The 14,718-nt window shown below is 57.5% G+C and overlaps 1 protein-coding gene and 1 pseudogene across 1 annotated transcript; both read right to left on the reverse strand.

The window, feature by feature from the left end:
* Positions 1–718: 718 nt before the first annotated feature.
* On the reverse strand, positions 719–994 carry LOC125092450 (60S ribosomal protein L37a-like). Its single transcript, XM_047716938.1, has one exon. It carries the CDS (start codon positions 992–994, stop codon positions 719–721), a length of 276 nt encoding a protein of 91 aa, XP_047572894.1.
* Positions 995–4,761: 3,767 nt separating this feature from the next.
* LOC125092019 (uncharacterized protein CXorf49 homolog) lies at positions 4,762–8,899 on the reverse strand (annotated as a pseudogene).
* Between the last annotated feature and the right edge of the window lie 5,819 nt (positions 8,900–14,718).

Below are 14,718 nucleotides of genomic sequence, written 5' to 3' on the forward strand. Positions count from 1 at the left end.
AATCAGTAACAGAATACTAGCAAACTGAATTCTACAGGATATAAGAAGAGAAACCAGAAGGCTCTATGATGAAACTGGATCCATCCCAGACACATAAACTTGATTTAACTTCAGAAAATAAATTGCTACAATATTCCACATTCACAAATTATGAAGGAGATCATTGTGAACCTCAAATTCAGAAAAATAATTGGTAGGGTACAGTATCCGTTCGTAATGTATTTTTCACAAATTTTTAAAAGTTCAAGATTATTTTTTTTAATTAGAGGACTTTTAATTTCGGAGTCTTTTTTTTTAACTCATTAACTTTAAATTTTATTTTTTATAAACATATATTTTTATCCCCAGGGGTACAGGTCTGCGAATCGCCAGGTTTACACATTTCACAGCACTCACCATAGCACATACCCTCCCCAATATCCATAATCCCACCCCCCCTCTCCCAACCCCCCTCCCCCCATCAACCCTCAGTTTGTTTTGTGAGATTAAGAGTCACTTATGGTTTGTCTCCCTCCCAATCCCATCTTGTTTCATTTACTCTTCTCCTACCCCCTTAACCCCCCATGTTGCATCAATTTCGGAGTCTTTTGAGAAAGCAAAATGAATGCAACACAAACCAGAAGATCTAATTAATAAATTTAACAAGAAGCCGAAGTAATTTTGTTACATGAAGTAACCCGTTTATTATAGGCTAGCAGTGTCTCAAATGCTGGAGCTTCTACTGCTCTTTCAACTCCTTCAGCCTTATGATGGCCAACTTTAGTGTGACTGCAGAAGTGGCATTGTACGTCCAGGCAACACCAGCAACGGTTTTCATGCAGGAGCCGCAGCGCCAGATCCCCACAGCTCGTCTTCTCATCTTGGTTTTGCCACAAAAGGGGCAAGTGTACTTAGCATGCTGCTTTATTTCAATCTTCAGCATTTTCCCGAGGGAGGCACCGTAACAGGTTCCACATTTACCCGCAGTTCCAACCTTCTTGGTGCGTTTAGCCATGTTGCTGCAAACTAGGTCTGAGCCCAGAGAGCAAAGTTCAAGATTATGGAGATAGAATTTGCGTTAAGGTCTATGAGTCCTTCCAGACTCATACTGTTAGGGAACCACGACAACCAGACTACAAAATTTTCATCACCCGCCAAACCCGAAGTGCTCTGAGAGGTAAAGCCCTTCTCTCAACCCCAGACACTGGCGACCACTGATCTGCTGTCCGTCCCTATGGTTTGGACTTTGTAAGAATGTCACAAAAATGGAATCCTATGGTATGCAGACTTTGCACTTGTCCTTCAAGAAAGGGACCCACACATATGGCATGTCTGGAGGTGCCATGTACCATTCCTCACCTGGGTAGTAGTTAGATGGCTTGATCACTTCCTATCCATTTCTCAAATTGCAGGCTTTCCACAATCATGTATACATATGGTGTAACATAAATATAATTAATCCTTACCTTCCTGTAATTTTTCCCATCCTTGTAAAGGTTATTTATTAAATAGCGATTGCTTTCCTTTAAAAGAAAGTGGAAAAGGCAAGACAGCAGTCACCTCAAGAAAACTGGGGAGACAAGTGACTGGCATGGGGCAAAAGGAGGGTTTCAACTTACTGTCAAAATTTCTCTAAATCTGAGCAGTAGGTACTAGGATTCCAACCTGACAGGAGCCCAGGGCCACTGAGCACCCTCTAGTGATGCCGATGGTGCCCGCGGGGATCATGCAGGTAACAGGTCGCATGACCACCCTGACACCCACAATGTGCGGGGCAGCCAAACCCGGCGAACACGGGCGAGAGTCTCCCCACCTTAAGGTCAGCTGAGTAGCACCCAGAATGTAGCTGAGTAGCACCCCACCGCTGCCATGCAAGGTAACATATGAGCCGATTCCAGGAATTAGGACGTGGACATCTTTGGGGACCATGCCTGTGCCCTCCATGCCCAGCGCCGTCTCTGGTGCGCACCCCCTCCTGCCCTCCTTGGGTGTGCCCATCCCCCCCAAGCGTTGGCAGACAAAGGGTGGCCAGTGGTGCTGGTGCTGGAGGAGGTGGAGAGGGAGGCATCTGCCGGGGGCCTGGACAGGCAGAAGAACGAGGCAGGACGGGGCCTAGGGCTCCCCAGGCCAGTCGCCACTGCCTCCCTGGCTGCAGAGGAGACGTGAGGGGGAAACCGAAAGGGGCACTAAATAAGGGCGGGGGACCCACCTCCTCCTTTCCCCTGGGGCCCACACGGACTCCCTTAATCTGTGCCTCACCATCTGCCACTCACTTCCCCCTGGGATGCGAAGGTGCCGAGCCACAGCCTGTGATGCCTGTGTTTACAGCAACATGACTGCGGGCTGCGCGGTCTGAATATGGAACAGAGATCGTGTGCTCAGACGATAGAAGAGAGGCTGGCAAAACTAGTCAGCCAGGACTCTGACCAGACCATCCTCCACCCACTCTCCCCTTCCTGGCGATAGCCACCATGGCTCTGTGCCCCCGGGGGCGCTGTGGGTGCTGGACGTCTCCCCACTCACAACTTGACCGCGCGAAGGCCCGCGGACACCCCAGCCAGAAGGTCTCTCCCAAACACATTCCCGCAGGCGACAACAGCGCACCGTGTTGCCCCGCCAAGAGAGAACCACAGGGTCCGGGTGAAGGCCGGAGTCCCAGCAACCAGGCCCACCTTCTCAAGTGAGGGGTTTGGAAGGACAGGACCGAGTCCCACGGATGTGCCTCCCCAGGCTGAGGTCTGTGCTTGTCCCACCCGGCGCCGGATGGTCTGGCCACCTGAGTTGGTGGCACAGACCTGCGAGGGAAGGCAGGCTGAGAAGAGGGCGCAAGGGGGAAACCAAGGCGGCCCAGTCTTCCCCACGGGGAAGCCAGTCTCTACTTCCCATCCTCACTGTGCCCATCCTGCCCTTGTCCCCGTTAGCTCCTGGCAGAGCAGTCTCCGGAGCGAGCTCCCTGCTGCTAAGATGAGGCCCGCCCCGGCCACTCCGAGGTAGCCTTCCCTCCCACTGTCCTTCCTTCAACACACCCGGGAGGGCTCAGACCTCAGAGGATCACAGAGTCGGATCCACAGCCTCCTCTGGGGGCCCGTGACACCGAGCATCCCCGCACCCCGTCCGGGGCTCTGGGGACTTCCACGCCATTTCCCGCCAGTTATAGGCATTTAACGGCACCCCCTGAAAGGTAGAGCCGCCCCTTGCTTCTGCTCGTTCAATCCCTTGCAGGCCCTTGACCACAGTCTCCCCTCCCTTAACACCCTGAATCACCTCGCTCTCCCTCCCGGAGATTATCTTATCCCCGATTAATTATATTCTCTCTCTCTCTCTCTCTCTCTCACACACACTCTCACACACACACACACACACTCACACACCCCAATACACACACCAACCATGACCATCGAACCCCCCAGCCCGCTTTCTGTGCCTGAAACACCCGGGCTGGCGGGAAGGGTGTCTGGTCTGGCAGAGGCGACCCTCACCTCACTCAGACCCAGATCTGACCCTCTGAGTCTCAGGCCAGCACAGCCCTGGGCCCCGGCTGAAGGAAGGAAGCCATCTCCGCCCATCAGCGAGGGCGACATGGAACACGGAGTCCGGACTAAATCTCCTGTGACCTGAAGGAGCAGTCGGGGAGCCTGAGCGGGGACACGGAAATAGCGCCTCCAGAAAAATCTGGGTCATGGTGGAGGTCAAACAGCACTGGCAGAGGACTACGCGGGCACATTGAGACCCGTCACGCACCCTTGCCATAGAAGGGGATGGCCACTTTGCAACCAAGGGACCGGAGACGACCAGGCTGGAGGAGGGGGTGAGGTGATTTGGACAGGAGGGAAGGGAGAGCTCTGGTGGCTAGCCCATCCGTTTCTGGCTGCTGGCGGGCCCTTTGCCCCTGGTCGGCCCAGAGCCCCCACAAGCCTCATCGCACCCACCTCCAGCCCAGAGACGAACCTGTGCTTTTCTGCCCGGTTCCCTTACCTTCCTGTACGGGTTCCCTGTACCTGCTCAACAACCCCACCGGGCTGTGACTTCTGCCTCCAACCCGCCACTGAACCCAAGGAGGGAGAAGTGACAAGGTTGGAAACCCAGCCTCAAGGCCCAGGGCTAAAGAGGAGAGGGGAGGGTGCGCCAGTTCCCGCACCAGTGGTCCTCCTGCGCGGTGGCACCAGAGGGAGGGAAGGACTCCGCAGAGGGCGCTGGGCCCAGGAAGGGCCAAGAGGAGCTCAGCTGTGCTTTCTAATGCCTGTTGAAGCACTGGGGCAGGGAGGGCCAGCGAGGGAAAGCCACAAGCCACGGGAGTGATCAAGGACGCTCAGACAGCAGAGCAGGGGGGCTGGGAGGAGCAGGACAGCGATCCCAAGGAGGGAAGGGAAGGGGGGCTGCAGCTCTGGCAGGGGTCCTGAGTTCCTGCTGAAGGGGGAGGGGTCGGGGGCAGGGGATGAACGGGAAGCACCCCCCCAGACTCAAAAAGAGGGGGACATGAGGGAAGAACCTGAAGGGGACCTGTGGGGGAAAGGGAGCAAACGCTCAGGTGGCCAGACAGAGCCCACGCAGACCCCAGAGGGGGCACCCAGCACAGGCCCACCCACTCTCCCCACAAGGAGAAGGCCTACCACAGGACCCAGGAGGTCCTGTTCTGGCAAAGGCTGGGACAGGGAGCAGCTCCCTGCCCCGCCCCTCCCCTCCCCTCCCCTCCCCTCTCCCACCCCCCACCCCACTGCCCGGCCCAGCCCCCTCACCCCACAGAGAGGGCAGACCACAGACCTGAGAGGTACTTTAATTTGAAACTGCTGTGAACAGGGCTGGGGAGGGGGCAAAAGAACAGGCAGAGGAAGTCTTGGCCGAGGTCGAACAGGAGGGAACCGGCTTGGCCACAGCTCCCTGGCTCCAAAGGCACCAGCTGCTCCTCGTGCGCAGAGATGCTGGGCTCAACCTGTCCGACAGAGCAGGCTCAGGGAGGAGCAGCAAGCCAAGGCCAGCCCCCGCCCTGCTGCACGGGCCGCCACGGTGCAAAGGGGAATGCAGTGTGTGACACTCACTTCAAAGGCTCTGGAACTTGTCAGTCAGGGACCGCATGGCCGCTGAAACAGAGACAGGCGTAAGCAGACCCTCCAGACGTGGGGAGAGAGGAGCCCGTCCCCCTGTCCCCGTGGGGAACCGCCTAGCCCTGCAACCTGAAACCCCCTCCAGCCCCTATCCCAGGAGTGCGGGCCTGACTCACTCACCCACCACCTCCATTCACTATGGACACGTCCTCTTAAGGGAACGCGATGTGCCGGTACTTCTCCAGCTTTGAGGCACATCCGACTCAGTCAGACTTGGCCAGACACATAGACACACACAGACAGACACACAGACACAGACACACACACACACACACACACACACAAGCCTTGCAAGCCATACCAAGGAACCGTTAAAGGGAAAATCAAGGCGGCATCTGCAAATGTCCTAAAGGAGGGAGACCTGTGTGACCTGTTCCCGCCAGCAGAGCGGCCACGCAGGCGAGGCACGACTGAACCGCCTGTGCGCACACCTAGCTGTGCACGCACTGTAGGCTCCCGGGCCAGGCCTGCCAGGGTCTCCTCCCCACAGGAACGGTGGTCCCTGGGAGGCCGCCTGCACCTGTTGCCCATCCCGGGTCGTGACCTGGGGACCCCCACCCCACCCCACGGCCTGCCTCTGCCCCAGCCCGGCCCCAGCCAGAGGTTCCTCATACCAAGCTGCTCTTTAAGATCGTCTATTTCTCTCTGTAGCATGAGACACTAGGCCGGCAGACAGCAGACACAGAGAGAGAAACCATTAGTATCCTCTGGCTTCCTCTCTCCTCCACCTCCCCGTCTCCCGCAGGTACTACATCCCCAGGCCCAGTGGCTAGACCCCCACAGGCTCCTCAGTGGAGAGGCGGCACCTTCCCTCTGTGGCGAGCAGATCCGGGTGGGTGGGGGGCGGGGCACCCAGGTCAGTCTAGCCTGGACCTGGATCCCACCCTCTAGGTTGGGCGTGCCTTTCTAGGAGCCACAGGAAGCATTACCCGAGGACAGTCCTGTGCGCCAGCTGGCGGCTGCTGCTGCCTCTCCGGCCTTGGGGGCTGGTCAAGTGGCTCCTGGTCACCTGAGAGGGAAGGAACATCAAATCCAGCTTCCAAGGCCCCCACGGAGGTGCAAAGGGCCTCAGCGGGGTCCAACGTGAGGCAGCACCACCCTCTGCTGGCAACCAGTGGCCCCTGCTCCGCCAGCGGCTCCAACCTTCTCTCTGGACCCGTCCCCCCTGTCCCCCAGGGGCAGCCAGCCCATCCTTGAGGGTGGGCCCCAGGGACCCTGGCTCTGGCTCGGACTCTCCCAGAGGGGCAGCCACAGCCAGCCCCTGGCAGGAGCAACGCACCCATACAGGACTCATCAGAAGAAAGGCGCCGTGCTGCTGAAAGGCTGTGTCCGGGGCCGCAGTTTGGGGCACTGCCACGCATCACCCCTGCTGCACAAACCCCACCTGGGGGAGAACGCGGCTTAAGGCCGATCCTGTCCACACCCCATGTCCAGTGCGAGAAACTGCCCGGGGAGGCGGGCCGCAGAACTGAGCCCCCAGCAGAGCCAGAGCCAGAGCCAGAGGTTTCCCTCCTCCTCCTCCCCTCTCCCCCGCACTCCTCTGACACCCACAAGACTCACCGGAGGGTGCAGGCCCTCTGGGCAGGACGTCTCCCTGACTTGGCGCCAAGGGTTCCGAGCTTCCTGGCACTTGGGGGGCTCTGGCCTGGAGGTCGCCAGTGCTGCATTCTCCACGATGCATGCACAAACAAGATGGCCCTGGCCTCTGTTTTGGAAGCTAAAAGAAAAATTCCTCACCCATCTGGACTTGGGGTGTGTGTGTGTGTGTGTGTGTGTACACACCCACGTGTGTATAAGAGCTGAGGTGAGGCGGGGAATGGGCAAGGGAACTCAGAGGCCGATCTGGCTGGTACCTTCTCCCTCAATCAGCCCCAGGCCAGGAGGCAGGGCTGAGCCAGGGAGATGAGTAGGCCACTGACAAAGCCCAGGCAGCTAAAGCCTGAAGGGTCGTGGTCCAAGCTTTGAAGGGGTTCCTGGCTTCCAATCAGCTACCAGTCCTCCCTTCATCCAGACGCCTCTCTGGGGGAAGGAGGCAGGAAACGTGCCAAGGGTTCAGAACGGTGCCGGGCTCACACGCAGTGCTACCCCCAGGTTAATACCTGCCCCTGTGAAAACGACCCTCGAGCGGGTCTGCCATCCCAGTGATCCCAATGACCCAGGGCCACCCACGGCAACCCCTGAAGTAGGGACAGAGGCAGCATGGGTAAAGAACTGGGCAGAGCCGGAGGGGCAGGGGGAGAGGAAGGGCACCCAGAGAGAAGGAGCATGGCCTACTCACCTGGCCCTTTGGGAATGCGTCTCTGTTTGAGTCAGTGCCTTCTCCTGCCGACGCCACCACCTCCGCCTCCCGTGTCCTCCTGGCCACCGATTTCTTCCCGGCCCCCGTGTGCTTGGGCTGTTTGATTCCCCAAGGGCCCACGGGATGCTTCTTGGACTTGCCAAGCAGCGAGACACCAGAGATTGGGGGGAAGGTGGCCGGTTCCAGGGGAGCTGCCGAGACTCTCTGCCCCCAGGAAGGAAAGCTTTTCCCCGAGGCGACTCTTGAGGGGCCCCCTAGGGATTTCTTCTCCTGGGTCACCTTCCTCCTAGAGGTGGCCCGGGGCAAGCCGCCTGCAGCAGCAGCAGCAGCAGCAGTAGCAGCAGCAACAGCGGTAGCTCCCCGGTAGGTGGGCCTGCTCTCCCCCTTCCCCCAGACCACACTCTGCATTTTCTTGGAGGAAGGCATGTCCAGCTCTCCGATGGCCTGCCTCTCCACAACCGAAGTGAATCCTCGGGGAGCCGAGGTCAGGAAAGGGCCCGGCACGTGCAGGAAATTCTCCCTGACGCGGAAATTTGAGTGTCTGGGTGTGTCCCCGGGATCCTCGGGGCTGCTGGGCTTGGCCTGGCCTCCTTCTTTGGAGTAAATGCTCACCCTCATCAGCTGTATCTCCCCGAACTCATCGGAGGACTCGGGGTCGGAAGGCAGCGGGGCGCCCAGGCCTTCGGCAGCAGCGGCGGCGGCGGCGGCGGCGGCGGGGGGGGGCCGCTGGCGATCCGTCCTGGCATTCGCCCTGCTCTTAGCGCCTCTTCTCGGGTTCCCCCAGGCCCGGCCGCTCTCGGGCCCAGCCACGCGCGGCCCGGCGGCGGAAGGCGGCTGCGACTCCACGCGGCCCAGGCCGAGCGCGCCTCGCCCACTGGGCCCCGCGTCGAGGCCCGCCCAACCGCCCGACGCTTCGGCGGCGCAGCTCTCGGGGGACGGGTTTCTCCGCAGGCCCAGGGCGTCGCGGTCTGTCAGCTGCTGCACGATGTCCGCCGCGGACTCGTCAGCCAGGTGGGCCGCGTAGTCCGGGCGTCCCCTTGTCATCGGCCGGGGAGCCGGGGCGGCCTTCGCGGCCCCACAGCACCGGCCCTCCCGCTTCCAGCACTTCCCGCTCGGACTCGAAGCCCTCGGCGTCTGCGAACCCGCCCTCGCCCTCGCCGCTCCGCGGCGGGCCCACATCCAGACCTAGTCCCGGGGCTCGCGGGGCCCGCGGGGCCCCGGGGCCGGAGGGGCGGACGCCGGCCTGCTCCCCGCCCTCGGGGCCGAAACCCGCTGCCCAGACAGACCCCTCATCCGGAGTGCTCATGCCGGCGACGCCGCGCAGCTGGGCTTTGAGGGAGACGACCGCCCTGGTCCCGGCGCGACGGGTGAGAGGCGAGGGCGCCTGAACGGCGGCGGGAGTCGCTCGGCGTCCGGACGACGCCGGCCCTCACCACAGGCTCCACGCCACGCGGTGTGGCGTTGAACCGCTCGAGATCGCCTCAAACAACGCGTGGCTTGCGCGCGCCTCCGACGGGACTGCGGCGGCTTCCTCATTGGTCCGCCCCCCACCAACCAGCGCGCCCCTTGTTGGCCCGCCCCTCGAGGCCCTAACCAGTGGGGTCGAGCGCCGTTGGTTCGCCCTGCAGCGGGCGGGGGCTGGGTGTCCGCGAGTCCTGGCGTTGCTTCCGGCTGTTCTGGTCCCGTCTCCCTTGGCCAGAACCTGCTTTCCACTTGGAGTCACCGCTCTGAGCTTCGGTCTCTCCATCCACCGAGCCGGGTGCGGCGGCACCTGTCTCCCGGGTCTTGGGGACGAAAGGTCGGGACGGAGGTGAGACACGGAGCACACAGAGGATTCGCCGGCCTGTTTTCCACAGTGGCACTTAGGACCCGATGGGAAACTGGGCACGGGAAGCCCGCAGTCACCGATCAGTGGATGGGGGGCGGGAGGCGGGCATACTTTCCTGCGAAGGGCCCGAGAGCAAACGATGTCATATTTACGCGCCTTTCATTCTTTGTCGCAACCACTCGACCACCATGGACCATCAAGTTGGTCCGTGACACTCTGCTCCGGGAACTGTATTGGCAGGCAGGTCTGGTGCACAGGCTGGGCTTTGCCCCCCTCCTGCCGGCCCCTCCTCCTCTCCGAGGCAGTTCAACAAAAGAGGGAATCCGAGCCGCCAGTGCAGGCACCAAAAGATGCTCACCATCACCAATGCCGGAGGTGTGAACTAAAACCTCAACTCGGTGTCCACAATCTGGACTTGGGACGATCAAAGAGCTGAACCATTGTAAGGGTGGCAGTGGTTGTGAGCAAACCGGTGCTTTTGCCCACTGCTGCGGGTGGGGGTGGGGGCCCAGGGCAGCCTTTTGGGAGGGTATTTGGCAGAATCGATGCAAAGCAACTTAAACAATAGGTGCCACATGCCTGGCGCTCATGTAAGCGCTGTAGTTAACTAGTCACGCACCCACAAGACACGCGTAGGGTTGAGGTACCCTCGATTACCGTCCTCTTACAGGGGAGGAAACGGGCACTGAGAGGTTGAGCCACTGGCCCAAAGTCATTAGGATTGCTGGGATCCCTGGCAGGATCAAAAGCACGCAGTTTGGGGGCAGAGTGCTCGCTTTGAGCGGAAAACCTTAAAGCGGAGAACACCCATATTCCCTATCTACCATCCAGCAAATCTGCTGCCGGGTACTTCTTCTGGAGACTCGCTCGTTCACGCAGTGGGTAAGGAAGGACACGTGCGCTAGGACGTTGGTGATGAGAAAAACTGGGAACACTCCAAGTTCCCAGCAGTGAGGAGAGGGATGCAAGCAACGGAAAGTGTGCATCCCGAGGACGGGAAAGGCGGCAGTCAAAAGGAACGCGAGAGGCCACGTTCACAGATTTCAAAGCACCCTCGTGACTGAATAGAGCAATTTGGAGGTCAGTGGAGCTGGACACACATTGGTAAATAATGAAATGAATTGAAAACCACCAACCTCTCCTATGTTGAGACTAGGTAGAGGTGTAGGTACAAGAATGTCGAGAGGTCTGGAGCAAGGTACAGCTAAGTAGGACTAACAGTGGTGGTGGCGGTGGGGGGTGGGGGTGGGGCGCCAATGGTCTCTCAGATTTTCCTGACACTACGGGTTCCCAGCTTCTCTGAGCTGAGCAGTCATGACATCTGGGGAGTGGTCCCTCTCTCCCTTGGCTTCTGTGAGGTCCCGGCCTTTTAGAATTTCCCTTGCTTGCCACCCAACCCCTACTCCAAGGGCCCTCCATTCCTTCCGTGCTTTTCCTTCCTCTTTCCCATTCATGCTCTTCTGTTTGCCCCTTGCCTCTCCTTCCCACATCCTACTCTGGCTGATCCCCAAGAGAGGCCTGGGGTGCCTGAACACTCCTTGTCTGTGTGAGCTCCGAGGCCCAGTGTCACTGGGTCTGCACCCGAGAAGCCTACCGTGCTGGAGAACGTCACAGAGCAGGGGAGACTGGGCACACTCTAACTCTGCGATGAGCCTCCTCCTGCAGTGTGCACCCCCCCTCCGCTGTCCCTGCCTGTGTGTGGAAAACGCCCTCTCCCACTTCTCCCACTGACTCTTAAAGTCATGGTGCTGTTTCAGACGTGCTTAAATTGGTCACGGAGGATACAACAGCATCTCTTCTCCCCACCGCCCTCCTAGGGAACATTGCCGATGGAGCCAGTGGAAGCCTCCTTGTCCCTATCCCCCGCAGACAGAATCCTGGAGCCTTTTCGCACCTTCCGCACTCTCGTCATCCCTGGGGCTCTCGTGTCTCCTCTTTGCTTGCACCCTACAGGTCTCCACCGGCATCCGCAATCCCTGCTGACTCCCTCCCTTCAGCCTCGCTCTGCTCCGATAGCGGTTTCAACTTACCTGTTTGGTCTGTGGCGGGACCAGTGTCAGGGCATCCACTTGGCCGCCCTGGCGTGATAGCTTCTTACCACACAGACACAGTGACCCAGTGTGGGGGTTTTCGCCCCAACTGCCACGTGTATCAGTTGTCAAGTTGAGGACTGGAGAAGTGACCACTGCCGTGGTCCATGACTGGGTCTCTAGTCCCAACTCCATTTATTACCAGGGTCTCCTCAGCCCCAGTCTCGCCAGGCCCTGTCGTGACACTGTGGGGCTCCAGAATCAGTGTCACCTCAGACCCTGTGTCAGATGGTTCCAGGCATGTCTGAATATTCCTCTCTCCCCAGGGCACCATCCCCTGAGAAATGGCAGTCCTTTTCTGTAGAGAAGGACAGTGGCGTCACAAACCGTATATATACTGACCGCCTGGTTTCCAGACCCTTCCTCCTCAGGACTCCTCCACCTCTTCAGTCAGTGGGGCCGGTCTCAAAACCGCCTCAGGACCAGGAACTGAGCAAGAAATTGTGACTCTTTCCTGGGACGACCACCCTCTTCCTCTTGCCTTTTTTGGGCCGCCGTTGCCCCGAGGGAGCCAGGCTTTTGGAACCATCCTCTCAGCTCTGTGCCAGTCGCCCTCGCCAGTTGTTACTAGAAACATGGTCTCCTGGAGTCTCTTAGTCAAGAGCCACCCCAGCCCTCTGTTATGTCAGCGTTCCCTCACCTCCCATGGATGGGGATGAGCCCGGGCCAGGACCACCTTCCTTCCGTCATCTGCCCTGGCCTGCAGAGGAGAGCAACCGCCGAACTTCTTGGTGATGCTGTCCCCTCCCCAACCAGAACACTCCTGATGGCTTTGGTGCATGGTGTGTCCTCTCGGCCCTCCTGTGGCGCATAACCGTCTGGCCTCACATGTTCTATCTGTTCCACCAGGACTGCCTCACTCAACCTCTTTGTTCCTTCCTCTGCCACCTGCTTGTCCAGGGCAGGGACTCGCACTTCTCTCCGTGTGGGCCTTCAGCTTCTTAAAGCTTTGGAGGGCCATGCTGGTGGTGAATTTGCTCCCTCTCCTGGAGTCCCTGCCAGTACGGGAAATCCCGTGCGATGAGAAAGTGCCCCCCACTCAGTAAAACCTGCTTATCCAGTCTTCTCTTCCTGTCCTCTTGATCCAGCACCCTCAAACTCCAATCCCAAGGCTATTTCCCCTGCTCCTGCCAGTACAGAGCAGCTATTTCTGGAAACTGCCTCGGTGTATCATTTCTTTTCTCCCTTATCAGGCTTGGCATAGCCCCAGCGAGGTTATGGAGAGAAGATCAGGGCTTCCGCTGGGAGGGGCCCCTGTGGTTGGCGGGGAGCATTCTCCACAGCGTCTATCAGCACAGGGCACATGCTGGGTCTTGCTAGGGAGCGAAGGGCCACCCTGAAAGCTCCGAGGCCTCAGGGGCTGGGGCCCCAGCACCAAGGAGTCAAGTGGTATATGAGAACACATCTATCTAACCCCAAAGACGGTAGTCCTGGAGAAACAGAGGCACAAAAAGACATAAGAAATGTATACAAGTCACAGCAAAGCAACATCTGTAAATTCACCCCTAGTTTGAATGCATTAATCGCCAGGTATAGAGAGGGTCCACCCAGTGTAAGGCCCGGTGCATTCCACTGTATGCTCTGGTCAGGCGAGGTTCTTCCGATAACGCCCTAAACCCACTGAGAGGGAAAAGACTGAGGACGATCTACCGAGAGTTCAGCCTCTAGTGTGCCGTCGTGGCCATCATCACAACACACAAAGTAGCCCTTTAAGGCAGAACGTGTTCCCAGTGACAGAACTGGACATTTTTTTCTACGATTCTATTTATTTATTTGAGACAGAGAGAGTGTGCGCACAGAGGGAGAAGCAGACTCCCGCCCTGAGCAGAGAGCCCTCGGTGGGGCTCGATCCGAGGACCGTGGGACCATGACCACAGCGGAAGGCATTCTCTTAACCAACTGAGCCACCCAGGCGCCCCCAGAATTGGAGAGTTTATAATGATAAAAGGATCCACCAGTATGGGAGACATCACAGTTGTAGACTTAGGTGCGCGGAAGTACAGAACCTCAAAATACGTACAACAGAACTTGACAAAATTGATGGCAGAACTAGCACATTCAACGGTGGTATCTGGAGGCTTTAATACTCTGTCTCAATAATTGATAGAAGGACTAGACAGAAAATTTGTGAGGATATAGAAGACCTGAACAGTCTTGGTTTTAGCTTGAACTAATGGACACCTACAGGATGCTCCATTCAAGAGCTGCTGTGTACTCCTCCTTTTCTTTCTTTCTTCTTTTTTTTTTTTTTAATTTTGTATTTAAATTCAACGTAGTTAATGTATATGGCATTACGCCTTTCAGGGGTAGAATTTAGTGATTCATCATCAGCTGCATATAACACTGGGGGCTCATTTCATCAAGTGTCCTCCTCAAGGCCCTTCCCCCACTTACCCCATCCCCTACGCACCTCCCCTCCAGCAATTCTCAGAACTCGGGGATTGTTTCCTAGAGTTAAGAGTGTCTTCGGGTTTGCCTCCCTCTCTGTTTTTGTCTTATTTTTTCTTCCCTTCCCCTAGGTTCATCTGTTTTGTTTCTTCTATTCCACATTCTTTTCAAGTCCACATGCTCATTTCCTGGGATAGAACATGCTGAGGACCATGAAGCTGATCTCAACAGCTTTGAAGGGATCTAAATTATGCAAGGATTTAACGCTCTCGTGGTAGAAGAGTGTGTGAGACTCAATACCACCCAAGAAATGCTTCAAGGAAAAGAATGATCTTAGGGAACAGCCAGCTTTCGTGTCAAGGAGGACGATTTGGGGGACATCTGGAGATGTTGAGGATTTTCGGGTCCTTTCTGTTCACTCACCCCTCTTCACTCCCACCTGATGACCCTGGTTCCCATTTTCCTGAGAGTAGAGGGCAACTGGCAGAAAACTTCCTTCCGTCCTTATAAATGTGTCCCTCCATTTGGGATCACTCGTATCAATGTACTGTCATGTCATTTCTCCTAACTTAAAAAACCCCTCTTCTGATCCCACTTTCCACTTGAGTGCCCCCACATTTCCCTGCTCGGCCTTACAGAAGAACCCCTTTGAATAGTTGTGTCAGGGCAGCTGGGTGGCGCAGTCCGTTGAGCAGACTCTTGATCTGGGCTCAGGTCGTGGTCTCAGGGTTTTGAGATCGAGCCCTGTGTTGGGCTGGGCGCTCAGCCTGGAGTCTGCTTGAGATTCTCTCTCCCTCTGCCCCTCCTGATCATGCTTCCTCTCTCTCTCTCTCTCTCTCTCTAATAGGAAAATAAATCTTAAAAGAATAAGTTGTTCGTACTGTTTCAAGTTCCTCTCCTCCCGTTCAGTCCTCCTCTCTGTTTGAATCTCACAAAGCATTACTGAATGCTTGCCACCTGCTGGGCACTGTTCTAAGACCTGGAGCTACATCGGTGAACTGGGCTAAAGGAACTTCCGTTTCTGTCATAGAC

This window comes from Lutra lutra, chromosome X, assembly GCF_902655055.1.
Source record: "Lutra lutra chromosome X, mLutLut1.2, whole genome shotgun sequence".
NCBI classification, from domain to species: domain Eukaryota; kingdom Metazoa; phylum Chordata; class Mammalia; order Carnivora; family Mustelidae; genus Lutra; species Lutra lutra.